This window comes from Meriones unguiculatus, chromosome 2 (genome assembly GCF_030254825.1).
Source record: "Meriones unguiculatus strain TT.TT164.6M chromosome 2, Bangor_MerUng_6.1, whole genome shotgun sequence".
NCBI lineage: Eukaryota > Metazoa > Chordata > Mammalia > Rodentia > Muridae > Meriones > Meriones unguiculatus.
In genome coordinates this window covers 170,326,471-170,351,795 of record NC_083350.1, presented here as the reverse complement: position 1 = coordinate 170,351,795, position 25,325 = coordinate 170,326,471, and the positions used below count along the sequence as shown (strand labels likewise).

At 42.0% G+C, this 25,325-nt stretch overlaps 1 protein-coding gene across 3 annotated transcripts in view; it reads right to left on the bottom strand.

Annotated features, from left to right (window-relative positions):
* Window positions 1–25,325, bottom strand: part of Kcnab1 (potassium voltage-gated channel subfamily A regulatory beta subunit 1) — a 377,926-nt gene that overhangs the window by 18,835 nt on the left and 333,766 nt on the right. For all 3 annotated transcript variants that reach the window (XM_060378390.1, XM_060378391.1, XM_060378392.1), the window contains exons 9-10: window positions 1,771–1,856; window positions 1,030–1,150 (exon numbers count right to left, since the gene is read on the bottom strand). In XM_060378390.1, coding sequence (XP_060234373.1) covers window positions 1,030–1,150; window positions 1,771–1,856 — 207 coding nt within the window. The remainder of the gene's footprint in view (window positions 1–1,029; window positions 1,151–1,770; window positions 1,857–25,325) is intronic.

Here is a 25,325-nt window from a genome sequence, read left to right as displayed (position 1 = left end):
TTTAAACAGCTCTGTCAGTTCTAGGGGAAAGCTGGCCAGATAAATGAGTTAATGCCTCCATCCATGTTTCCATTACAACTCGGCACTTACAAATTGTGCCTCATTCCTTTATAAACCAATTAAACGTGTACTGTCTGTTCCTGGGAGTGAGCCATATAAGCAAACCTGAAAATATGGCTTATTCATGGTCTTCTCATGGCCACAATTCATAGACCAAGAGATAAGAGCTTCTGCCTGCAAAGAGAGCCAGTGCTTCACTTATCCACCCAGTGCCTGACGGTACCTGGCGCAAGGCAGGGGCACAGCCTGCTACCCAGCAAATGCCTGGCACAGGAGCAGAACAGCATTGGCTATTGTTGAGTTTGGATTGCTTTTAATCCAGCATTTCCCTATTACTTTTTAAGCAAAAAGTAATATCTGGACCTTGCTTTGGCATATGCGCCTGAAAATGTGGCTTGTTGGTGTTTGTAATATCCAACATTCTTGTGTTTATCTTGTCTACATCTCTCCCCCACCCCCAGGCACTACTTCCACACACACAAACAAATTGTATGTGCCTTGTTGCTGTTGTTGGATTGCTCCTGTCTTACCCAGTCCTGGGGACAGCATGAGAGACTGATGTGGTATCTATGTTTGTAAAAGGCTACTCAGTCTACTCACAGATGCATGTTTAGGTTAGAGCAAGCACCTATACAAACCAAGTTCGTCCTCTGGATCCTGGCTGTGTCTGTGCAGATCAATTTATCCACCAGATCCTCTTTGTGTGAGCAGTTTTTTTCTTTTCCTTTCGTTTTTTTTTTTTTTTTGAATGACTGCTGAGTGCATTACAGTCAATTTACAGCTCTATGATTGTCATCACAGTATCTTGTAGACTGAATATGGACCCACTTGATTCAGCCACAGTCCCTGAGATGCATAGTTCTTGTCAGCTCTGTATTAGTTAGGGACATTTGGGAAAGCATTTTCCTATTCCCCCCATCATTGATCCTCAAATTGTGAAGAATGATCAGATGTGATCCTGAAAATTACCTATTTTATGGTAGAGCTCTGGCAGCTGGACCTCCACCTTCTCTCTCTGGAAAAGATGGTACTCGGCTTGTTCACAGACAGGTGGGATCATGTTGAACTGCCGTGCCACGGAGTAGGCTTCCTAGGGCAGAAGAGGTTGCAGCTGAGTTTATACTGATATGCATTAGAGCTTTAGTGGATTAAGTATGAAACAAGGAAATAAGCCAAAGAAAAGTAAAATTATGGCTGTAAATGTCACCAAGAGAGGTACCGAATGTGAGAAATTCTTATTCTTTGGGAGCACTAGAGTGAGTAAAGTCTGGAGAAATTAGTCAGGGTTTGAATTATGTACTATTATAAAGAAGATGTTTGAGCATGGTTAGGTTCTTAAATAAAAATCAGATAAAAGTGATCTGTAAGTGGCATGGTATACCATGCCACAGAATAGCTTCTAATGAGCTTATTGTCAGAAAGGTAGAATACTCTTCACATAGCTCATTAGTTCTGACATTCTCTCCGCCCTTTTGCCAGCAAAGGACATGCCAAAGCATGATTCCTACCAGAGACCTGGCCCCCTGTGTTTGCTCTAAAGTGCAGGGCTCCAGCCCTGACACCCATTTCCTTAACGATAGAGCTGATCCTAGAATTCCAGTGCCATGGTCTTGTGAGAAAAGTCTGCAGAAGAGGTTGCCACTCAAACATGGTATTTAAAGAATAATGGTAAGGTGCTCAGCAGCCAGTAAACATCAGAATTTAACTCACCATGATCTCCATTGCGCTCCACCTCGAGGTGCCCCAGTACATTGCCATGCCTTGGTTGATGACGTGTGTCATGGCTCGAACAATTTCTACGGAAGCCCAAAGAGTGTTCCGTGAGCCCACCTACTTTACAGAATTGTGTTTTTCCCTCTCCCTCCAAAATTTAGAAGTTTAATGTAATTATTTGGTTAATGTAATTAGTCTGAACCCTGATAACAACATTTCATTCACCAGCAGTGAGGCTTGACAGCACTTTTAGGTAAATTGACACTTCATTTTTAGTTTGCAACTATATTAGACAGTATTAAAAACACAGCGACCACCACAGGGTCTTTCTTTACTTGTATTGCTCATGGCTCTTGTTCACACAGCGAGAAGGGAGGGAGATCATTTGTTTTGACTGTAGAATGTAGGGTCATACAGGATGAACGGCCTGTCTCTTCTCTATGGTGGATTTGCAGAGCTGTTCCTTTCCCTCAATAGCCGTTTAATAGAGATGACTCAATAGCTCTGTCGAGCAGGAAGATAAACATATAAAATGCTGAACAAACAGCTGAAGCCGCAGGGGCTCAGAGCCCACTTTGACACACCCTGTCCTTGACTGCTTTGAACCAGACTTTGTTCTAAGACACCCTTATAATTGATTTCACCCGGGCCTGCTGGTGGGCCCACCCAGTTCACGCATTTGCCTCTTCCAGCTTCACATCGTATTTCCCATCAGGAAGACTAATTCTCCCCCTCCCCCCCGTAGGGTGGAGCTAGGCTAATCCTTTTGGCACCAGCCAGATGAGATACAGAACTGGGAGGCTTGAAGAGCTTCACGTTCAAGCTAGCAAGATCCTCAGACGGATTCCAACAGAGCAAGTGAACTGCGCTCCTGGGATGCCAGATCACTGGACATGGTTAAAGGGTCAAGGTCATGGAGTTCTTTATGTCCCAGTAATACCGCAGATTAAATGTCCTTCAGAATAGAGTCCTTGCTTTGGATCAAACTGGGGTAGATACATTCTTTTCTCTCTTTTTTCTTTTCCCCTCTCTCTTCCCTGCCTCCTTTCATCTTTTTTTTTTTTTTTTAATTTCTTCTTTGTTGTTATTTGAAACAGAGTGTCACTGTATAGCCTTGACTGGCCTCTAATTCACCTATGTAGGACAGGCTGCCCTTGAATTTACAGCAATCCCCCAGTCTCTGCCCCCTGAGTGCTGTGATTACAGATGTGTGCTGCTTGCTATACCTGGCGTGGGGTAGATGTACTCTTGTTTGTATCTGAGTTGATAGGAGGTAGGATTTGGGTCGAGAAAGTCAAGGTTAGGGTCTTAGCATCTTTGTGGTTTGGCTTACATGTGTTATTTTAAGGTTTTTGTGGTTGGTTTATTTTGAAGATAGGGAATGCTTTTATTCACTATCATCTGACAAAGAATTTGGTTTATTAGTTAAACACTTTTCCTTGTGGTCAGTCTTATCACAGCATTTAACTTATAAGGTTTATTTATCCCTTCTTAAATAAACGTGAAAAATATTGTAGGAAACCTTTCCCTCTCTTTTTAAAGAGTGTAAAATGGAGATAATAAAGGCTTCTGAAATTTGAAGCCATTTAAAATATTGTTTTATTTTTGCATATTTGCCATAGATTAGTCACATCCATCTTTGCAACAAGTCCCTTCCTGTTTGTATCCTGTTTCCTTCACAGCTGGGAGCTCATCTAGTCAGTATGTTCATCAGGCACCTGTTGTTCTGGGAGCTGGACATGCTGAGGTGTGCCAGACCTGTTGGTAACACTGAGGAGGGTCACAGAGGGCGAGCTGAACTGGAAGAGTCTGTTCTCTGCAGACAGGGTGAAAAAGACAGGTGGCCTGGCCATGTGAAGTTACTGAAGCCTTGACCAGAGCAGTTGTGGTGCAGGGAAGTTGTGAGTGTTCTAAGACTCATCCATTTAACTCATTGAACACACTCGGTATAATGATATGTGTCATGCACCGTTGAGTTGTGTCATGCAGAATTCTGGATTCATCTGTTAATGAAACAAAATTCCCAGACCTGGGGAGTTTAGGATTGGATGACAAAGATGGAGAAATAAAGAAATGATAATAAAATACAAAGTGTTACAGAAAAATATGAGGCCGTCCAGATAGGAAATGAAAGGGAGGATCTATCAAGTTAGGGCTAGGAGTGTCTCACTTTGGAGTTATGTTGAAGCATTAAAATGAGCTAATCATATGATGCATAGGAGAATAACATTCTAGGATGATGAAACAGCTTGTTCAGGGCCCTGAAAGTAAGACAGAATTCAGCAAATTACAGTGATTGCAATGAAGCTAGGTAGCAGAAACCCATCAAGGAAGGTCAGGAGTTTGGGGTAAAGTTGCCAGAGGGTAACAAACCAGACTGTATGTTACTAGAAGTTGAATGGGGTTGTTACCATTTTTAGGCAAGGAAATGAGAGAGACATCCTGCCATCGAAGCTTGCATCTCAGAATGCCATCTCTCCTGATGCTGTGCAGAATCAGTGGAAGAGGAAGCCCTGGAGTACAGGCCTCCAGGAAGATTGTCATTTTGCAAGAGTGACCTGGAAGAGGGTTTTGATAATTTAGACAGACTGATGTGGGCAGGAAGGAATCAAAGCCTTCTTCCAGATACCTGGCTGTTTACAGGGTTAGGGGTGGGTTTAGGGGTTGGGGCAAGGGTAAGGGTAGCTAGGGAACGGTGAGGAACATAGAGATGCTGTGGGTGACACCGGAGGGGATGTCTAGATGTGGCTGAAAACCTGAGATAATGAATGTCCCCTCCTGTACACTGGTATGTTAGGGAGTACTGCCTACTGCTAAGCCATAGTGGTGGAAGTCAGAAGTGAAAAAGAGAAGAGGTTTTTATTGCTAGTATGAGGTCACAGAAAGGACTCTGTTCAGTCAGATGATTGACCATGAGCCAGAAGGGAGGGACATTTTAGAGCCAAGAACAAAGGGTGCTTCAAGAAGGAGGCCTACAGGTTGTAACCCCCACGTGAGAGGCTGCAGACAATGTCTGCTAGATACACACACACACACACACACACACACACACACACACACACGCATGCACGCACACACACCAGTACCTGCAGACCATGATGAAAGCCATTTTAGTGTCATTGTGAAGGATCAGGGTAAGGCTGGAGTGATGGAATAAGGAATGATGGGCAGGCAGGTTTGGAGACAATTTGTACAAATTCAACAGGTTTTCAAAGGAATGAAAGCACAGAGAAGAGTAATTCAAGGGATGCTGACTGAGGGGGTAAAGATGGGGAGGTGAGAGAAGGTCTGGGTACCATTGGGAATGAGCTAGAATAAGGGAATCACTGTTAAAACCCACTTTGAGACTGGGACGGGAGGAGAGAGGACACTGTGGTGAGGGGGGGGGAGAGGTGCTTGAGGGGAGGGACACCTGCCAAGAACAGGGACAGGCTGGGTCTGTGGAACTCAGCGGGAGGCAGGGTCTTGTTTGATGATATCCTCTCAGTGGACTGTGATACACGGAAGGGTGTGGATGAAAGGGGAGAGGCAGAGTGTGCAGGCCTTTACTTGCTGGCCACACCTCTCTGTTGTGTGTGGCTCTGAAGAGAAGACAGGGAGGAATGGGGGAAGAAGGTACCAGGAATTCTTGTCTGTGGAGGAGGCTCAGCATCCAAGGCAGAACTTGTAGGAGAATTGAAGAGGTAGGAACTTAAATTTAAATTAAATTCTTATAGCATCTATCTATCTATCTATCTATCTATCACCTATCTATCATTTATGTATCTCTTATCTATCATCTATCTATCTACCTACCTCTATCTGTCTGTCTATCATCCATCTATCTCTATCTCTCTATCCATCCATCCATCCATCCATCCATCCATCCATCCATCCATCCATCTATCTATCTATCTATCTATCTATCTATCTATCTATCTATCTATCTATCTATCTATCTATCTATCTATCTATCTATCTATCTATCTATCTATCTATCTATCTATCTATCTATCATCTAATCTATTTTTAAAAGAAAATCCCCCAAATTTAGCTAACCAAAAATACCTTATTGGTAGCTCAGGTGAATTTTTCATGGTTTCTAACTTGTGACCACTAGAGGGCAGCATTGTAGAAAGAAAAAAAAAATCCTGACACTAATAATTGTTTTGCTTGAGAAATATGGAAATTCATTTTAATTATTTAGTTTTACCTTGGTAGAGAACTTTAAGTGTACAATCTTTAAAAATATAGGTGATTACACTGTTTATTTATTGTTTGTGTATGTGTGTGTGTGTGTGTGAGAGAGAGAGAGAGAGAGCGAGAGAGAGAGCCATAGTAGCTTGTGGAGGTCATAGGTCATCTTAATGGGATGGAACTTGCAGTAAGCACCTTTACCTGCTGAGCCATCTTGACAGTGCATGGAAACACATTGAAAAGGTTATACTGTCAAAGTATTGATCCTGAATGGGGAGAGGGCACTAGAATGAGTGTTTAGGGTATACATTCAAGGAGCTCTGAGAAAGAACGCTGGCAAATGTGAAGTCGGCTTCCCCGGGACTGACCCTGGATCCCCTGTCCAGATGGCTATAGAAGCCTCAGCCCCTGCTGTTCTCTCCTCTGCCTACCCTCTCTTTACAACTGCACCCCCACTCCTAAGGCTGGGCTCTAAAAACGGCCACACAAAGGCTCCGCCAAGGTTCTGTTATGTCAGTCAGGCTGAGGCCCTGGCACGAATATTTTAGAAAGTTGGCCTGGTTGATTCTCATACACAATCTACGGTAAGAACCCTTTTACCTACTTGTATCTCTGGTCTCAAAGTGCAGCTCCTAGGCCAGCTCGTGCAGGCGCAGCCAGGAACTTTTTACAAATGGGCAGCCTGGAGTCTTACCTCAAGACTAATGGACTGAAAATCATGTGGTAGACTCCCTCTGACACCCTAAAGTTTGAGCACCCCTCTCTGTATCCTTCCCAAGCTAGCCATGTCAATGGCAAAGCCCTAAACACTTCTCCATTCATCTAACCAACAGCTTCATTTAACCTTTGTTTAGTTATTTGCCTTACTACTTCTGCAAGCAGATAATAAGGTGAACAATTTGACATAAATCGGATCACCTGCAGAATCTGATAGAACAAAACAAGACAAAATAAAGCAAACCTAGTTCTGGAGCTGGAGAGACGGCTCAGTGGATCAGAGCGCTGGCCGCTCCACCAGAGGACCCACATTCAATTCCCATTACCCACATGGCAACTCCCAACTGTCTGTAACTTATGCTCCAGGGCACCTGACATCTTCACACAGACATATATATGCAGTCAAAAGACCAGTGTACATGAAATAAAAAACTAAACACATTAATAAAAACACCTAGTTCCAAATCTTAGTTTCCTTTTAATGAGACTCTGTGTCCCTCCTCTTTCCCCTCCTCCTCTCTTCTTCCCACTGTCTTCTTTCCTCCATTTTTACTTTCTCCGTTCTGTCTCTAGTAGAGTTTCTCTCTACATAGCTCAGCCTGGCCTAGAACTTGCTAGGTACCCCACTCTGGCTTCAAATTTGCAGTCCTCCTGGCTCAGTTTTCTGGGTGCTTGGATTAACGGATATGCATCTGTAATTACAGGTATGCCTGGCTATGCGCATATACGCACATATGCGCATATGTGTATATACATATACATATTCAAAAGTTTGAGAAAAGTATCTAAATGGTCACAAGACGGTTAGATCTTCCCATCTTTCTTAAGTTGAAATCATTCTTGATTCTCCCGGGGGCTCCGAGGCTACATGGATCTGGCCTTCATAAATCCTGCAAGTCAGTTTTGCTCTTTAGATATCTTATTTCCATCTGTAACAGTGAGATTGTACCAATCCTGTGGAATTTGTTATTGTCTGGTACAGATAATGCTTGTAGATGCCTTGAAGCACCTACAAACTGCAGAGCCAGTGAGTAGAATGTGGCCTCGGTTCCTTTGCAGAGACCTGGCTCCCACATTTTAGTGCACTCTTCTTTCAGCAACGTAGTTCATCTATGTTTAAACTGTGCATTTTATGCCAAAGGAATTGGTACAAATACTTTGAGTGAAAAGTTTTGGATGGCGAATATTTTAAATTTGCAGTCAGACTCCACATAAAAAATGATGGGCTACAAACCCTGCCTTCAAAGCCTTCCACTAAATAGGAAATGGCTCTGACATCGTGAGAGTTCTGTGTAGATAATAAGATTGTATGAAAAAAAAAAACTTATGTTCTTATGAGACTAAGGACATAAATGTGTAGAAATTAGTGTTTAGATAAAAAAACAATTACTCAAATGAATCTGCACGTAAGCAAGGAGTCTGGAAACACTGAGACAGAGCGCAGCACTTTCCTTTGACTGTAGGTCAGGAAACAGGCGGGGAGTCCACTGTGTTTGGACAGGACCACATGCTAGTATATTATGCTTGAGAGAAAACACACATCATCATTATTTTTCTATATTTCCCAAACTTTATGTAAATGTGTATTATAATTCTGCAATGAAAAAAAAAGTATCAGTGAGGAAAGGTACCACTTAAAATACTCCATGCTTAACTAAATACTGCTTTTTAGAGCTAGAAAGTGCTTGAAAATTGGCAGTGTTAAATGATTTTACTTTTGTGGTTTCAGAGGCTCTTTTTTAAAAGGCAGGGGTTCATTTCTTTTCTCTGAAAATTTCAATTTCCCCAGACTTAAACCAGGTTAATGTATATGCATGTGTACATCCATTATAGGCCAGGGTCTGCGTCTGAGGGAGACTGTTTTTGTTCTTGCTGACTTTAGGTCTAAAGTCTGAAAACAGAAAGGAGACCAAGAGAGGGTAACAGGTGACAAGGAAGGACAGTGCAGGCAGGACAGGGGTCATGAGAAAGGATCGAAAACTAATTTTTCTTTCCATTTCCAACTAGGTCACAGAATGTTGTTCTTTTGTGCTGGATGTATGAATTCAACTTTTTGTGTACAGAAGTAGCAAGAATCATTTTGCATTCCAAAAGAATCCACCATGAGTTAATCCTTTGAGTGGAAGTTGGGGGCTTTCCTTTTAATTCCACTGACTGTTCCTGTGATAGGAAGTAGCACGAGTAGTTACTAGACATAGTTGTTTCATTGACCCACTTAAAAAGTATTTTTTAAAGTAAGTGTTTCGGGGAGAGGGATTTTGTAGCCTGTAATTTTTCTCTTCTGTTTGAAACTACCTCAGATCATTTTATTAAAGTGTTGATATATACATAAGAGAGGGACTGACCCTGGCATGAATGCAGACTTCAGTTTTATCAGAGAAGTTGAAAACACGGGCAGAAGATGTAAGTCTAGACCTGGACACAATTTTTATCCGGAACCAGTTGTTTTATTTCTCCGTCTTTAGCTTTCTTTTTAAACTCCAGAAGCTAGTGCTGGTGTTTTTGTTTTGGTTTTTTTTTTTCAGCTTTGAAATTTCCACTTGGATTTGTATGAGTTAATTATTTTCTAGACTGCACAGATGCCTCTGCCTGTCAGCTCAGAGCCTAGAGCTGGAAGGCTGCCTTTCTCACAGGACTGCAACCTGCTCTGTAGATAAGGGTGTGCTCAGCATGGGCCACAGCTGCCAGCAGAAAGACCTGCTGACTGTCAAGCCTAGGAGAATCTGGCTCCACCTCTCAGGACACCCATAGATAGGATCCAGAAGATCCTGGTAACCTGGGACCCATATCTAGACCTTGCTGCCTCTCAGTTTCTTCTGTGCAGAACAGATTGATAGAAATGAAGCAGTGTGCAATCTTTGTAATGACTATTTAAGTCAGTAGTAACATTTTATCCTCATTTTATTGATGCAGAACCAAGGATGCTGAAAAGCAAAGTCCCTTGGGCAAGGTTCCAGTATGCAGCCTTGATGTTCTGAAGCTTTCTCTCTTCAAGGACAGTGAGCCGTCCATCCTAAGAGTAGCTCCTCCACAGGGCAAAGAGTCTTCAAACCCTGCTCCGACAATCTCTGCTTTTCTCCGACCTGAGGTACTGTGAAGTGAGTCCTAGCTATTGTCCAAATGTGAGCCTGAGTTTTATTCTGCTTCTGAAATATGAATCAGGTTATTGAAACACACATTTTTAGTCCTATTTAAAAATATTTTATTTTATATGTATGGTTGTTTTGCCTGTATGTATGTCTGTGTGCCATATCCCTGGTGCTGAAGGGAGCTAGAAGAAGGCATGGGATCCCTGCTACTGCAGTTACAGATGCTTATGAGCCGCCATGTGCTCATGTGCCTGGGGTGCTGGGAACCACGCCCAGGTCCACTGGAAGAGCAGCAAGTGCTCTGAATCACTGAGCACTTACCCCACTCCCATTTCAGCCTTTTAGCTCAAGCCTAAATGCTTGGAAAAAGAGAAAACAGTTGCTATTTAGCATCACTCAGTTTGTCAGGCACTATGGTACTTCTGTCAGACACCAGGATTAGAGAACTGGCCCTCTGCAGCCCACCCACACCTTGAACAGCATAGGTATATATAGAGATTGAGGTAGAGGCAACTCACTTGTGGATTTGTGTTCTGCGGCACAGCTTAAATACTTCTTATTCTAAAAGCTTCAGAAAAATTGTTTCAGATTTGAGAATGGTTGGATTTTTGAAGATGTGTGTGTGTGTGTGTGTGTGTGTGTGTGTGTGTAAAATCATGGCATAGGACCCAAGTCTAAATGCTAAAATCATTTGACTTATATATATAAGTCATATACATAGACATAGGTAATTTTCTACTATATATACTTATTTATTTTTAGAGACAGAGTTTCTTTATGTAGCCCCAGCTGTCCTGGAACTCTCTGTAGACCAGGCTGGCCTCAAATTCAGAGATCCCCCTGCCTCCGCCTCCTGAGTGGTGGGATTAAAGTTGTGCGCCACCACACCTGGCTTATTTTATACAGTATTTTAAGTTTACCTGCACTTTTATTGCGATACATCATACACCCAGGTGTATGAATTTTTCATTTATGATGCCATGTCAGTGCTGTTTGGATTTTGAAACGTTTCTCATTTTAAATGTTTGGATTAGGGATTTTTCTTTTTTTCTGAGACATGATTTTTATGTGTAGCCCTGGCTGTCTTGGAACTCACTCTATGCCCCCAGCTACCCGGTGCTGGGATAAAGGCCTGTAGTCAAGTCTGTGGCATTTTTTGGTTAGTGATTGAGGTGGGAGGATCCAGCCCTTTGAGGATGGTGCCATCCCTTGGTAAATGGTCCTGAGTTGTATAAGAAAGCAAGCTGAGCAAGCCAGTAGGCATTGTTCCTCCATGGTCTCAGCTTCAACCTGCCTTCAGGTTCCTGCCTTGTGTTCCCGCCCTGGTTTCTCCCAGTGATGGACTGTGTCCCCTTTCCTCTGCAGGTGCTTTTGGTCATGATGTCAATCAGAGCAGTAGAAAGCAAACCAGGACAACAGGCCTTCCTTTGATCTGGGGTATCCCCCTCACAAAAGGAAAATACTAAAACACGAAAAGAATTTTTTTTTCTTCTAAAATTTTAAAGTTATACACTTGTCAGGTTTCTGACCTACAAGTTATTTTAGCGTATAGATGATACAAAATGAGGACCTAGTTTCATTTCTTTCTTTTTACCACAGAAAACAGCTGCTTTCTCCTGGATAGTTAGTAGGTTTTTCTTTTTTCTTTTTCTTTTTTGTCAACTTGACAAAAAATAGCTAGGGTCATATGGGAAGAGGGAACTGCAGTTGAGGAAATGCCTGCATCAGATCGGCCTATAGGCAAGTCTGTGGGGGCATTTTCTTAATTAATGATTGATGTGGGAGGATCCAGCCCAGGTTAAGTTATTGAGTATTGTGATGTGTAACTTTTTGACACTGTAAGATCTACAAATATGTCATAGCTCTCCCAAGACACATGCAGCCCCAGGTTGGACAGGCTTGGTCCATGTCCCATGGTTTTTGTTTTGTTTTTGTTTTTTAATCTTCTTTGCCATATTGCTATGGGTCAGGTTTCATACTTGCTCATGTCTGTTTCTGGTGTCTCTATGGGTTGAGGATTCCTCAGAGGAATGTTTATATCCCCGTTTTTCAAGCTGCAAATTTTTGAATTTAGGGGTTTGAAGTCAACATTCAAACAGTTTTGGATTCTGGAGCAATCTGGATTTCAGATGTCCAGGGAAAGGGATATTTACCCTGTATTCTGCTGTCAGTTCCTTCCACGGTTTCTCCCAGGGGGAGTCACTAAGGTTTATAGTGAGTGCGGAGACCAGGCTGGGCCACGGCATCACTTCCTTCCCTCATGATCTGTGAGCAAATGTCTGCCAGGAAACATGAGGCAGGAATAGCTTACTCAGTTCATGGTCCACGCTGAGCCCTCCTCACATGGAAGGCATGGTGTTGCCTGTATCTCGGCAGACTAGGAAGCAGAGACATGACAGGAACCAGAGACCAATTCCTCTAGGCGGGCCCCACGTTTGAAAGGTTCCATTCCTTCCAACAAGACTGCCAGTTGCTGGGGACCAGGTGTTCAAACATGAGCCCGTGGGAGACGCTTACATCTCAGACATAACACCAAGTCCTTCTCTCCACTTACTCATCTTCAGGGGTCATTTAGGCTTTTCTTGGACCTTTAATTTTCTTATAAATGCTCAATTTGGTTGTCATATTAATTTTTCAAGTGGCAGATTTGGCTGGAATAGATCTAATTTAGTGGAATTGGCAAGTTTAAGAACCTACACCTTCCTGTTCGTGGTCCTGGTATGTATCTCCTCTCCATAGTCTATACATGGCATCATCTTTGTACACATTACAAACTTAAAATATACAGAATTTAATATGGTTCCATATGTAGTTCTTGCACATTAAAAAATGATTCCTATCTTACCTACTTTGTGGATTATTTTTTATTTGCTTTAGTTTTTTTTTTTTTTTTTTGGCTTCTTCTCTTCCTTTTCCTTTTTTTTTCCCCTTTTCCCTCCCATTGGTTGCTCTCAGTCATTTCCCAAGTAAATCCCGTGGGCCCTCTGGTTTCTCAGGCTCACTTCTTTACCTATGTCTATCTCTGCAGAAAGTTAGAAGCCAAAAGAGAAAAACAGTACTGGAAAGAGACATGCAAGTTTACTAGGGAGGCTCATGTATTAAAATTTGTTTTCCTAACACTAGCATTCTCTGTTGAGAATTAGTCTGTGTATCTTAGAAGCTGAAGGACCATAGTGGAAATGCTTGCTTCAGGGTGTGCGTGCCCGGATGCAAGGCTATCATTTCTTCTGGGACCTCAGACATTGTGCTTCATGCTGGTGTATTGGCATATGCTCCATTAAGTCCCTCAAATCCTGTCATAAAATGTGGTTACGATAAATTTTGACCTAGAAAATTCTCAAAGCCAGTGTTCCCAGTTACTCTCCACTGTCACAGATAATTTCCTATGAACATCTGAGTTTGAATAACCTGATATTTTCCAAAGTAATGGACCAGAATGAGTAATCTGCAAAATGTATAAGGAAACAAATGGAGAAGTGAAATGGTTCTGGGTGTTTATTTCATAGAATCAATCTACTATAATTTCAGAGTAGCTAAATAAAACCCTTCCTGTATACCAGAAAAATGATGACAGAAGATCATTCTGATGAATCATAAGAGCCATCATCAGCAACACAGAAAGGTATAGAAGTTATTAGTTCACATTTAAGCATAATATTGGAAAGGATCTAAAGATAATATTGTTAAGAAATATTAGATTTTTACTCTAACCTTCCTGAGCTTTGAGTTGCAGCTTTTCTTATCTGGAAATAAGGTGCCTCTCTCCTCTTGGTATATTCATTAGGGGTTTTTATTCTATGTCTATGGAGGTTAGGCTATCAAAATCTCAGTCGAATTTCTTTCAACTTAAAGGTATTTATCCATGCTTATCACTGGATGGTTGTTCCAACAAGTTACTGAGGACTAACCTTTATCTCCAGATTCCCTGCTATCCTTAAGGTATCTCTTATGCCATTAATACAGCTCCTAGAGCATCGGAGAGTGCTGTGTGGGGACAGATTCAGCATGATCCTTTGGCTCATCATTCTAAAACTCTGAGATGCCCGCTGAGTGGGCTGCTTCAGTGACATGAACCAATGACTTGGACAAATGGGAGCGGCAGGGAGATTGGCTTATAACCTAGACCTGCCCTGTAACTGAGGAGCAGTCAGGGAAGAGGAGGCCAGCCTTCCTGTGGATCAGGCTCAGGAACCGGGCACACCCTGCACGAAAGCCCATGCGCTAAGAAGGCAGTGTGGCTCCTGGGTAGTTAAGCAACAATTTCCATGAGTTTTGGGTTGAGTATTATTAGACACTCCAGGCAGGTGGTCATCTAGGCCACAGGGCAGCAGAGGGACACTGAGAGAGCTTACTTGATTGCTTGTCTGCTATGTGCTAGACTACGTGCTGGGAGTTTCTCTAATATTATTGCACTTACGTTTTTACTGTAGTTCTGTATGGTAATGTTTTGAAGGTATTTCCTCTGAGTAGAAGTGTTACCCCCAGGAAGGAGTAAAGAAACTCAGGAGATTCCAGCAGCTTAGCAAACTTACAAATCTCAGGAAGTTCAAGAAACTTGTATGACTTAAGAAGCCATAGTAGTCACCACACTGGTGAGACCCAGTCCCAAGGTTATTTAAGTAGCAAATGGTTGCTCCCCGGAGGAGACTATTCAGCAGAGCCGTTTGCAGGTTGGCAAGAGAATTCCAGAGACATAGCTTTCATGAGTTGCCAGTTATGATGCGGTGCACTTTTCTGTGATGCAACTGCTTTTTAATTGCTCTTATGAGTAAGTCGCTACCTATGCTCCTGTTAGTAATCCAGTAAACTCATTGGTTCACCAAGCTAGACTTGAGTGGAAGAATTTATTTGTTCTGCCATCAGGGTCTTATCTGGTGTGAATACATGTCTCGTCACATTTCCCCAGGTACAGTGACACAGCACGTGATATAGCCACAATCTCATTTTGTGTTTGAAGACATCAAGGCATAGAGAGATGTAGAGTTGTTTATGCTAGTTTTGAAATTTCCCTTTAAACTCCATGCTCAGACAAACGAAGCAGCACACCCTTTTCCGTTTCTCCTGACTCACATTTGTGTTTCATGCCCACCATTTTGATTATATTCTTTGAAACATAGAGAGTGGCAACAATGTCCGAATTGACTGAAGAAACAAGCCTTTGGGCATGTCAAAAGGAAATGTATTCGGCAAAATACTTGCTAGAGAGTAGTTTTCCAAACATCCTTTGAGCTGCTAAAAAAATAAATTTAGCCTGCTTCCCCAGTGCTGCATGGCAGGCACCTAGTGTAGCCATACCCATTACCGCTGGAACAGCTATTTTTATAATTGGGAGCACCTGTCATTTCGTTCCAGCTGACTGACTCAAGGCTTTAATCTCTGATGTTTTAAGTTATGAGAATGTCATCCTCATTGGTCAGATAGATGGATGTAGAATCTTGACACATAGCTTCTTATTCTGTTATCCTGTCTGGAGCCTTTTATTCTACAGCTGCGTGTATCTGCTTCTGGGGACAGGTTTTCAACTATATTTTAAAAGGCATGCTATCTTGTGGATAAAAGGATAAAGCAAACAACCTGGCAGAGATTAATCAGAGTAGAAAAAAATATCAACCCTAATGAGATTTTCTACTGCAAATCCAGTTTAATGATCCAAAGGAAGCGGTCTTTATTGCCCTTTTAATAGTCTAAGCTAGCTGCCTCTTTGGTCCCGTCATGAGAGATGTCTGGAAGAAGCAGCTATCTTAATCTTAATGACATTAAAAACCTTCTCCTCTTACATCCCAGGCAGCCCCTAATCCATTTTGGCTCCCTCATGCTCATCTGCGTCTGTCAGGTATCTGGTAACCAAACGGCCACTTTTAAACTTGATTCGGTGGAGCAGAATAATTTTCTCAGCCTCTCATCAGCTAAGCTACCTGGTAAGGAGGAGTTACTAACCATATAATGTTTTTAACAAAACCTTCTCAGCTGTATCTGTTAAAACATGAGGCTGTGCCCACGGTGGGCCACTTGCATTGCAGAAGCTGTAATTGTCTGTTGTTTGGAACAGAAGGTTCATGTATCAATGGCTTTGGTCCTTGACACAGGCTGTGTTCAGAGGCGGGGCTTTTGGAAAGCGATTGAATCACGAGGGCCCTGCCTTCATCAATGGATTAGTTCAGTTATGGATTCAGATTCTGAATCAGTGGTGAAAGGCAGAAGGTGAGCCTGGCTGGAGGAAGCAGCTCACCGGCCTCTGAGGGGTTTAGAGCTTGGTTCTGGCCCTTCCTGCTGATTCTCTCACCTCTTCCTGGCTGTGGTATGGTAAACAGCTTTCTCCTTCCAAGTCCTTCTGACAGGATGCGCTAACAGCTCTGAACTCACGAACCCAAACCAATCTCCTTTGAGATCGTTTCAGGTATCCTGTGATGACAAGGTCTGGTGTCAGGATGCCCGTCCTTCGGTGTGTAACCCCTCGTCCCCTTTGCACCATTCTGCATAGCGTCTGCTTGCACGTAGACTCTTCACAGCTTCCCTTCCACTTGTGGGATCCTCTGCACCCTTCACTCAAACATGTCAGTTTTTTCCTGGTTTTTTTTTTTTAATTTTTTATTTTTCTTTTAGAATCCCCTGCTCTAAGCAAGGATTTAGGGAGGGTTTTCAATGATAAAGTACTGCTTCCTCTCCATAAACCAAAAACTGGCCATAAACACACACAAGCTATAGTAGACAGCTTTGGCTTCATCACAAAAACGTGTGCGAGCTTTCTATTGCACTCCCTAGTGAAGATTTAAAATGATAACCTGTTTCTTCACAAATCCTTGAGTAAGACTGACACAGAGGAAAAACGTCTCATGTTTCCTCTGGCTTATTCAGCTCCCCTGCTCTTGCAGTCTCCTGAGAGGCACACAAACACTCCCTTGCCCAAGAAGTGGTTTGGCCGAGTCTTTTACATCTTGAATGTTTCATACCTTCATTGCAGATTTCATGAAGCTGATCTGCATTACTGTTAAGAGTCCTCTATCACCTGAGGTGTTATAAATAATAGTTCACACTTAACACAGCACTGGTGGTGTTCCTGGCAAAGTTCTTTGCATATATTAAGGAATCAGTTCCTTAGGACAATTTTATCAAATAGGTGATTATTGCTGTTTTATACATGAGAACACTGGGGCACAAAGAAACTGAGTAAATTATTAAAAAGCAGGGGGCTCCTGGGGAAAGTTAGAGAGGGGAGTTGGGTTGTATGAACTTGTCAGAAAATAAATAAAAGATACTGTATTTAAAAAAAAAAAGCCGGGCTGGAGAGATGGCCCAGAGGTTAAGAACACTCACAGTTCTTCCAAAGGTCCTGAGTTCAATTCCCAGCAACCACATGGTGGCTCATAACCATCTATCGTAAGATCTGGTGTGCAGGTGGAATGTTGTATAAATAGTAAATAAATCTTAAAAAAAAAAAAAAAGAAGAAGACAAGCACTTTTCATTGGGACAACAGTAAGCCAGCCAGTCCCTCTCTATCAAAGGCTCTGGGGTTTATGGCTATAAACTTTGAGTAGAGGGAGCCACCAGGGCACACCATTTGCATGGGGTTGCCTAGGAAAGGGTTTTCCTTGGTTTCGTTACCTAAGCATCCAGAAGCCTCTGCTGTGGTCCTGACTGGAGCCCAGGCTGTTTGCAGACCGTGATGTTGTGCACGTGGTACTGGTTTTGCAGGCACATGGAACAGTTATGCCAGTGTGCACAGAGCTGGATTCCCGTCAGGGAGGCCCTGCCCTGGAGGGTAATGCATGAAGCTGCACGGGTAAAACCTAAGTTTCACGGGAAACCTCAGGAGTGGAGATTCAAGGCATGTGGACTATCTGCAGAGGGAGGTTGTAGGCCATGAATAGAGCCAGCCAAAGCGGAGAATGTGTGGGCTGCAAATGCCAGGCCATTGGAGTGGGCTGTTGGAGACCACATCACACTACCATGTGTCCTAGATCCTAGACACAGCCATTCAGGAGCTACTATTTTCCCTCCTAGGTTTTGGTTTTGTGCAATCTTTCTTTGTTATCCTTTTATTTCTCCTTTTTGGAATAGAAATGCTTAATCTGTGCCCCTGTCTGTTGGCATGGTAATGTTATTAATAAATCAGTTAACTAATGCTTGTTAATGATACTGTTCCTTCTGAGTTTTCAGGGGTTCCTAGTTAAGAGACAACCTTGATTCTCAGTAGAGATGTTGCATTTTGAAAGAGTTAGCCAAAGACTCTGAGGACTCTGGAAATGGATTTAGTCTACATTACATTATGAGACAGCTGTTAGCCATTTGGAGCCAGTGTGAAAAATTCTAGTTGGAATATGAAATGTTCCCAAGGGCTTGTGTTTTGGATATTTGTTTTTCAGCTGGTGGCAGCTGATCACAGAATAAGGGCTGGAAAAACTAGGACTGGCTCTCTGTTATGTTTCTAAATCCCAAGGCTGGGATTGGATTTTGCCAGCCACAGTCATTTAATGCTGTCACTGTCACTCTTATCTTATTTGTGTGTGAGTTGTTTCAGTCTTTTGATGTTTTCAAAGCAATTCATGTACATTGTTTAATGTTAGTGTTAATGTTAAAAGGCTTGTAACAAATATACCAAAAGCTGCAGTCTCTTGAACTTGTTTTTTGTAACACACACACACACACACGCACACACACATGCACACACACATATTCCCTCTGTTGTTAATTTCTATATTTCTCAGCAATACTTGTATTTGCTTTTTCTTTTGGCTCATTTTTTTGAAACATTTTATTGGCTTCATATACAGTTATACCTCTATTATCTTACCTACTGCTAATGTATCCATATCTCCATATAGGGTTAAATTCATATTTTGCATTTTTTGTTTTGTTATTTTTTGAAAGGTTTCTCCATGTAGTCCTGGCTGTCAGTAACTTGCCATATAGGCCAGGCTGACCTCAAACTCACAGAGGTCTGCTTGCCTCTGCCTTCCCAAGTGCTGGGCTTAAAGGCATGCACCGCTGTGCCTGGCCTGTTTCTGTTTTCATATTCCTCACAGTTTGGCCCCTATGAGTTTAGTTGGTGTTCTTTCTTGTGGCTCCGCATACAGTGGCTGTTGTGTGTACTTGTGGCTGAGGAGTCTGAGTTTCTTTTCTGACATATTACATTCCTAGGTTGAGGGGCTGGAGGGATGTCTCAATGGTTAAGAGTGCAGGCTCTTCTTTCAGAAGACCCAGGTTCTGATGCCAACATTCACATGGTGGTTCACAACCATTTGCAACTCTAGTTCCTGGGGATCCAGTGCCCTTCTCTGGCCTATGAGGATGCTGGGCACACAAGAGGTACACAGACATTCATGCAGGCAAAACACTTATACACATTAAAAAAAAATCCTTGGGCTAAGATGTTTGGAACAGCTGAGGGCTGAGTATGCATTTCTCTTTTTTGCCCCTTTTTGGTTAGCATTGGAAATGAGAAGTAGAAACTACCCGTTTCTCAGGCCTCAGCTCCTGAACCATTCTGACATCACTTTGTATTGCTTTGCTCAGAGTAGTCACAGAGCTCTGCCGGATCTGAGGGGAGAGGCTCACTCCTCAACACAATCCATTAAAGGAATCCAAATGGTTGTGGTGCTGGGTGTATTGGGAGAAAGAAACACATCATTTCCTTGTATTTCTTGAAATTGAATATACCCATCCCTAAGCAAACTAGATGTGGTATAGTTCGGATCTATTAGCATGCCTTTTTAGCATTGTTGTCATCATTGTGGTTAGGAATTAGAAGATAAGACCCTAGTTCTGGTTCCTCCGATACGTAGCTATTACCTTTGCAAAGTCACTTCTGTTGTGTTTGTATCTTGATGTTTCATTGGAGGATTGTGTGATTAGATTCGTTCAAATTAGATCACAGAATCATGACTTTTCAGATAACTATGTGGTACCGCTCAGGGATCTTCTCTTTCTTGTTTCATTCTTTATATTTCCTCCTAATTTTATCACTTAATTTTTCCAACAATGGTATTATAGACAGCTGGCATGAGTTAAATATTAACTATTCATAGAATATGGTGACCCCATAAGAGGAGTAAGAAATGAATGACCTGCAAGGCCAAACAAAGATACCATAAGAAAGAAAATTACAGATTCATTTTATTTATGGATATAGGCACAAAAGCCCTAAGCTAAGCAGTGTCTTACCTGATCCAGTAACATTTATTAAAAATAACAAAAATTGGAACAAGTAAAACACAGTTATGACTCATTTTGTTTTCATTTTTATGATTGAGGACTTATTCTTACTGCCTGCCAAAGAGGTCTGCCATGATTCCCTTCCTCTTGTTAACCACCTCTTCGTTAGTTGCTCTTGGAACTATAGATAAGTCTTAACTTTCTTTCCACATAGTGGCCTTGTAGGAACTCAGCTCCACAACTGAGCCCTCTCTGTACCTGCTGCACAGCCCTCGTTCTGGCAGCTTCCCACCGTCATCTGGGGAAGGCGGCTCTCCTCCAGTGAGTTGGATCCCATGGCTTCCTTTCTGTGGTTTTATTCCCTCATTTGCATGAGCATATTTTCCAGCAGTTTCTGAGAAACTGTGTACGAGAGACAGAAAGCCAAAATGGCTTTATTTCCTCATCCGTGGTAGGCAAGCTGCTTGTCAGGTCCTAGTGTTCGGAGATATGGTGATCTCGCCTGCAGTGTGGCTGTTGAGGATTGTCTGGGCAGTCCTCCTTCTGGTCCTCCACAGTCATGAACACAGACCCTCCGGGTTTTCAGGGTGCTTATTATTTTCAAGACCTTTCCTGAGGCTCTGTGGTCATTGTGCTGCATCTTCAGTGCGCACTTCCGATCTGGAGAGTCATGATACTCAGATCCACAAATGCTTGTGACTAATTCTCACTTTTATTTTATTTTCCCTTCTAAATAGCCTTGCTTTGAAAAGATACTGGATCTCCTAGACAGAACACCAATACGCTTATGTTTTCACTTTTCCTTTGTATGATTTTTTTCACACTTTCTAGAACATTTCAACTTACATATTTAATATCTTCATTGACTAAAAAAACAAAAACAAAACAAAACAAAAAAAACCTTAGCCATTATATTTTTAACTTCTAAGAAAGTTTTCTAATTCTTTGGTCACTCCTGCATTTTGTGTGTGTGTGTGTGTGTGTGTGTGTGTGTGTGTGTGTCCCACTGATAAAATATTTTTCAAATTTCACTAGGTAAATAAACTTACCTAGTTCTCTGTAAGAACAACAGTATTCTTAGTTGCTGAACAATCTCTCCAGACTCAGGTGCAGAATGTCTTGAATGCCAAGTGATTCTAAATATTCTGTTCTTGCTTAAGAACAAAAGATTTTGAAATTGTGTTTGAACAGTGATTTTCAACTAGTGTAATTCACTGAATGGATAATTTGCAGGTTTGCAATTTTTGTTAAATTTTGTAATAATAATGTTATCTATTGGAATTTTCCCCGGGATGATTACTTTTTTCCCTGAGAAATATTCTATTTTTTACATTAAGATGGTATATATGACCTGGTTCTTGCTGATTTGGATATGAGTGATAGAACAGATCTGGAGTTTTAAATATATGTACACACAATTTCCAGTCAGTGGGCCTGCTGCTTTATTCATTGGAGGGGAAAGGCAGGACCTCGACTGTAGACTTTCGGGCAAAAAGCCTGTGTCTCTAGTCTCTGGCATCTTCTGAAACTGGTGCCGCTTAGTACCTTTAACATTGTGTCATACTCATCATTTAAATTCTCTCCTGTGGACACTCCAGCCAACCAACCAGCTAATCAACTATCCAACCAACTAACCAACCAGCTAATCAACCAACTATCCAACCAACCAACTAACCAGCCAGCCAGCCAACCAACTATCCAACCAGCCAACCAACCAGCTAATCAACCAACTATCCAACCAACCAACTAACCAGCTAATCAACCAACTATCCAACCAACCAACTAACCAGCTAATCAACCAACTAACCACCCAGCCAGCCAACCAACCAGCTAATCAACCAACTATCCAACCAACCAACTAACCAGCTAATCAACCAACTATCCAACCAACCAACTAACCAGCCAGCCAGCCAACCAACCAGCTAATCAACCACTATCCAACCAACCAACCAACCAGCTAGTCAACCAACTATCCAACCAACCAACTAACCAGCCAGCCAGCCAACCAACCAGCTAATCAACCAACTATCCAACCAACCATTCTGCCAGCCAGATTGGTTTACTTTATGATCTTTATTTTTAGCATGATGGGTAGACATATGCTTTGGTAGTCTAAATGCAGAAGTTTTCTTACTCTTTTTGCAAGTAAGAAAACTGTAAGTAAAGATTAAGTGGCTCTTGATCCCCTCCTTTCAGTTGCCATGTTAATTAGAGATCTCCACACTGGTAATTGTGGTGGACCATTCTGTGTCCCTCTCACCTGACCTTAAGCAGCATTTGATGCACTGCTATTTCTTTCTGTCTTCGGGTGCTTTCCTTACCTCCTTCTTTGATTACCGCACTCTTCTCTTTTTCCTCCAAACTAACTAATGTTGGAGAACTTTAGGACTTAGTTATTTTTTTAATTAGTTCCATTTCTATTTATGTTACTCTATATGTACTTTTATCAATTCTTAAGATTTTAAATATCATTCATATGCAGACAACTTGCAAATCTGCATCTTTTTCATGCCAGGACTTGCTCACAAGAGTCAGATTCAGTGTCCAGCTTTCTCTTTAGCATCTCTATTCGGCTAGCTAATGAACTTCTCAAAGTCAGGATGATAAACCCAAACCTTCGCTATCATTCTGGCTCCATGTGGAATCCTCATATCTGTTTAGAGTAGTGGATCTCAACATGTGGGTAAACCCTTTTGGTAAACCTCATTCTCCAAAATTATTTACATTAAGATTCATAACAGTAGCAGAATTACAGTTATGAAGTATTAAGGAAAATAACTTTGTGGTTGGGGTTCACCACTCCATGGAGAACCGTATTAAAGGGCTGCTGCATTGGGAAGGTTGAGAACCACCTAAGGCTTAAAGCAGCTCTATCCTTCCAGTGAGTCAAGCCTAAAACCGGAGTCATTCATGCTCTACTCTTCCTGTCATGTCTGTGAAGAAACTACCTAACTCCAGTATGGTCCAGGCTCAAACCACCTTTGCCCTTCATTGGTTAGCACCCTCATCTGACGATTGGCATCTCACCTAGATTGTGGTGGCCATTTCTTAAGTCATGTGCCATGCTGGCACATTGGTACCAACAATCTATTCACAAGTCAGGCTGAGGGGTCCTTTTGAAATGCAACCCAACTCACATCACTTCGTGACTGGAAGTTCAGAGGGCCCAAGGGATATTTATGGCTCTGTCATCTCTCACTCTCTCATCTTCTACACTTTCACCCCTTCTTCTGCTGCAGCCCCACTAAGCCCTCGAACAACACAGGCAGCTCTTACCCCAGGGCCTTAACACTGTTCCTCAGGAAGAAGTAATCTATCCCACTCCTAGTTAATCAAGTGACCCCTTCTAGTCATACACAAACCTCATCTTCTTGTGGTCCCTGGCAGCTTTATTAGCATTTCTGTCCTCATGACCTGCTTGTTTTCTCTCTCTCTCATAGCATTTTCCCTCTTCTGTCTACTTATTAAAACTTTTAATGTCATACTGTTTATTTCTTACCTCTTCTCCTGGATTAAATTCGTCCCCCAGGGATGTGGCTTTCTTCTGCTTTGAATAGCCTATTCATACTGTGGTGTGTAGTTGGCATACAATAAGTATAAACAAGTGGAGAGTCAGCTTTGGACACAGGTGCTATGGTCTCCCATGTTCTGGTTTGGGCTACCCTGAGTTTCATATGGTGGCGTTTAAACTGTGTCCTGTCAGTATTTTAAGAGAAAATCTTGACAGTTTCATCTTTCTCAGGTAGGGAATCATGAAATGGAAGTGATAAATAGAATTTCATCCTTGTCTTAAGATTTTCTTGGTTTTAACATTTCCATTTTCCTTCTGTTTTGTTTTATGTGTATTTTTGTCATATGGTGTTTTCTTTGTCTCAATATATAAATACACTCATTTTCAGTTGGAAATTGAGTTTGTTCTGTAACAATGCTTTCAGTTTCAAAGCCAATGATATAACATGTACCATTTCCCTCAGTAAATAACAGTGTTGGTGACGTTTTCTTTCCCTTCCTGCTGCTTTGCACAAATCCCTCCCATCTGCTGCCCCTTAAAACCCACAACCTGGATTTCATGTATAAGTAACTTATGGCCTATATTTAAATTTTGACAAATTAAATTTAAAAGTGCTTGTGTTTCATTATTTTTGTAGGATTAGGTCAGTTGAAGCCAGTTAGCCTCACAACTCTGCTTTCTGAAAGTAAAACTTAGCACAGAGGTACGTTAGAAAGCATGGGTACTAGCAGTGTATCAAAGCAGATACTGAGACTCATAACCAAACCTTGGGCAGAGTGCAGGGAATCATATGAAAGAAGGGGGAGTTAGTAAGAGCTGGAGACGACAGGAGCTCCACAAGGACCAAATGTACCTGGGCACAGGGGTCTTTTCTGAGACTGATTCTCCAACCAAGGACTATTCATGGATATAACCTAGAACCCCTGCTCAGACGTAGCAAATGGCAGCTCCATGTATCCAAGTGGGTGCCCTAGTAAGGGGAACAGGAACTGTCTCTGACATGAATTCAGTGGCTGGCTCTTTGATCCCTCCCCCCCCTCTGAGGGAGGAGCCACCTTGCCAGGCCATAGAGGAGGACACTGCAGCCAGTCCTGATGAGACCTGATAAGCTAGGGTCAGATGGAAGAGGAGGACCTCCCCTATCAGTGGACTTGGAAAGGGGTAGGGAGGAGATAAGGGAGGGAGGGTGGGATTGGGAGGGAATGATGGAGGGGGCTACAGCTGGGATACAAAGTGATAAAATGTAGTTAATGTAAAAAATTTTAATTAAAAAAGAAAAGAAAGCATGGGTACATTTCAGATTGCAGCAGTTTTGTGACATGTAATGTTTTTCAGGCCTTGAACATTGACCGTTACTTCCCAAAGCAGAAGTGACACTTTCAGAGGTCTTCAGATTCCTGAGGAGGGTTTATGGGACATAATGACAGGGATGAAGAATGCTTGCCTGTAATGTATAAATTTTGTAAAGGTGGCCAAGTACCCAATTCTGTAATTTGTGGAGATTTGAATCTTAAGACACACAGCACTTTTCTACGCTCCAATTATACTGGATATAATGGTATTTTATTATGAAGTAAACATGTTTTCTGAAACTAACAGAAGGTCATTTTTTGCATGTGTAATTTAAGTCAGATAGTTTTTAAAATTAGGTATTAAATGTACAAATATGACTGGTTCAATAAATATGACTGGTAGTGTAACCATTCAGCCTTATTTTTGCATTTCCTGTTGGTCTTTTTTTTTTTCCTATTGGCCCCCAGTGAAATCTCACACTTGTCACACGACTTTTCTGCCCACTTTAAGGCATCTTGAAGGTAATTTTAAGTAGTAAACACATCCTGTATAGGCGTCAATCGACACTTTATGTCAGAATTCTCCTTCTCCCTACCTAGAGCCTGTATATTCT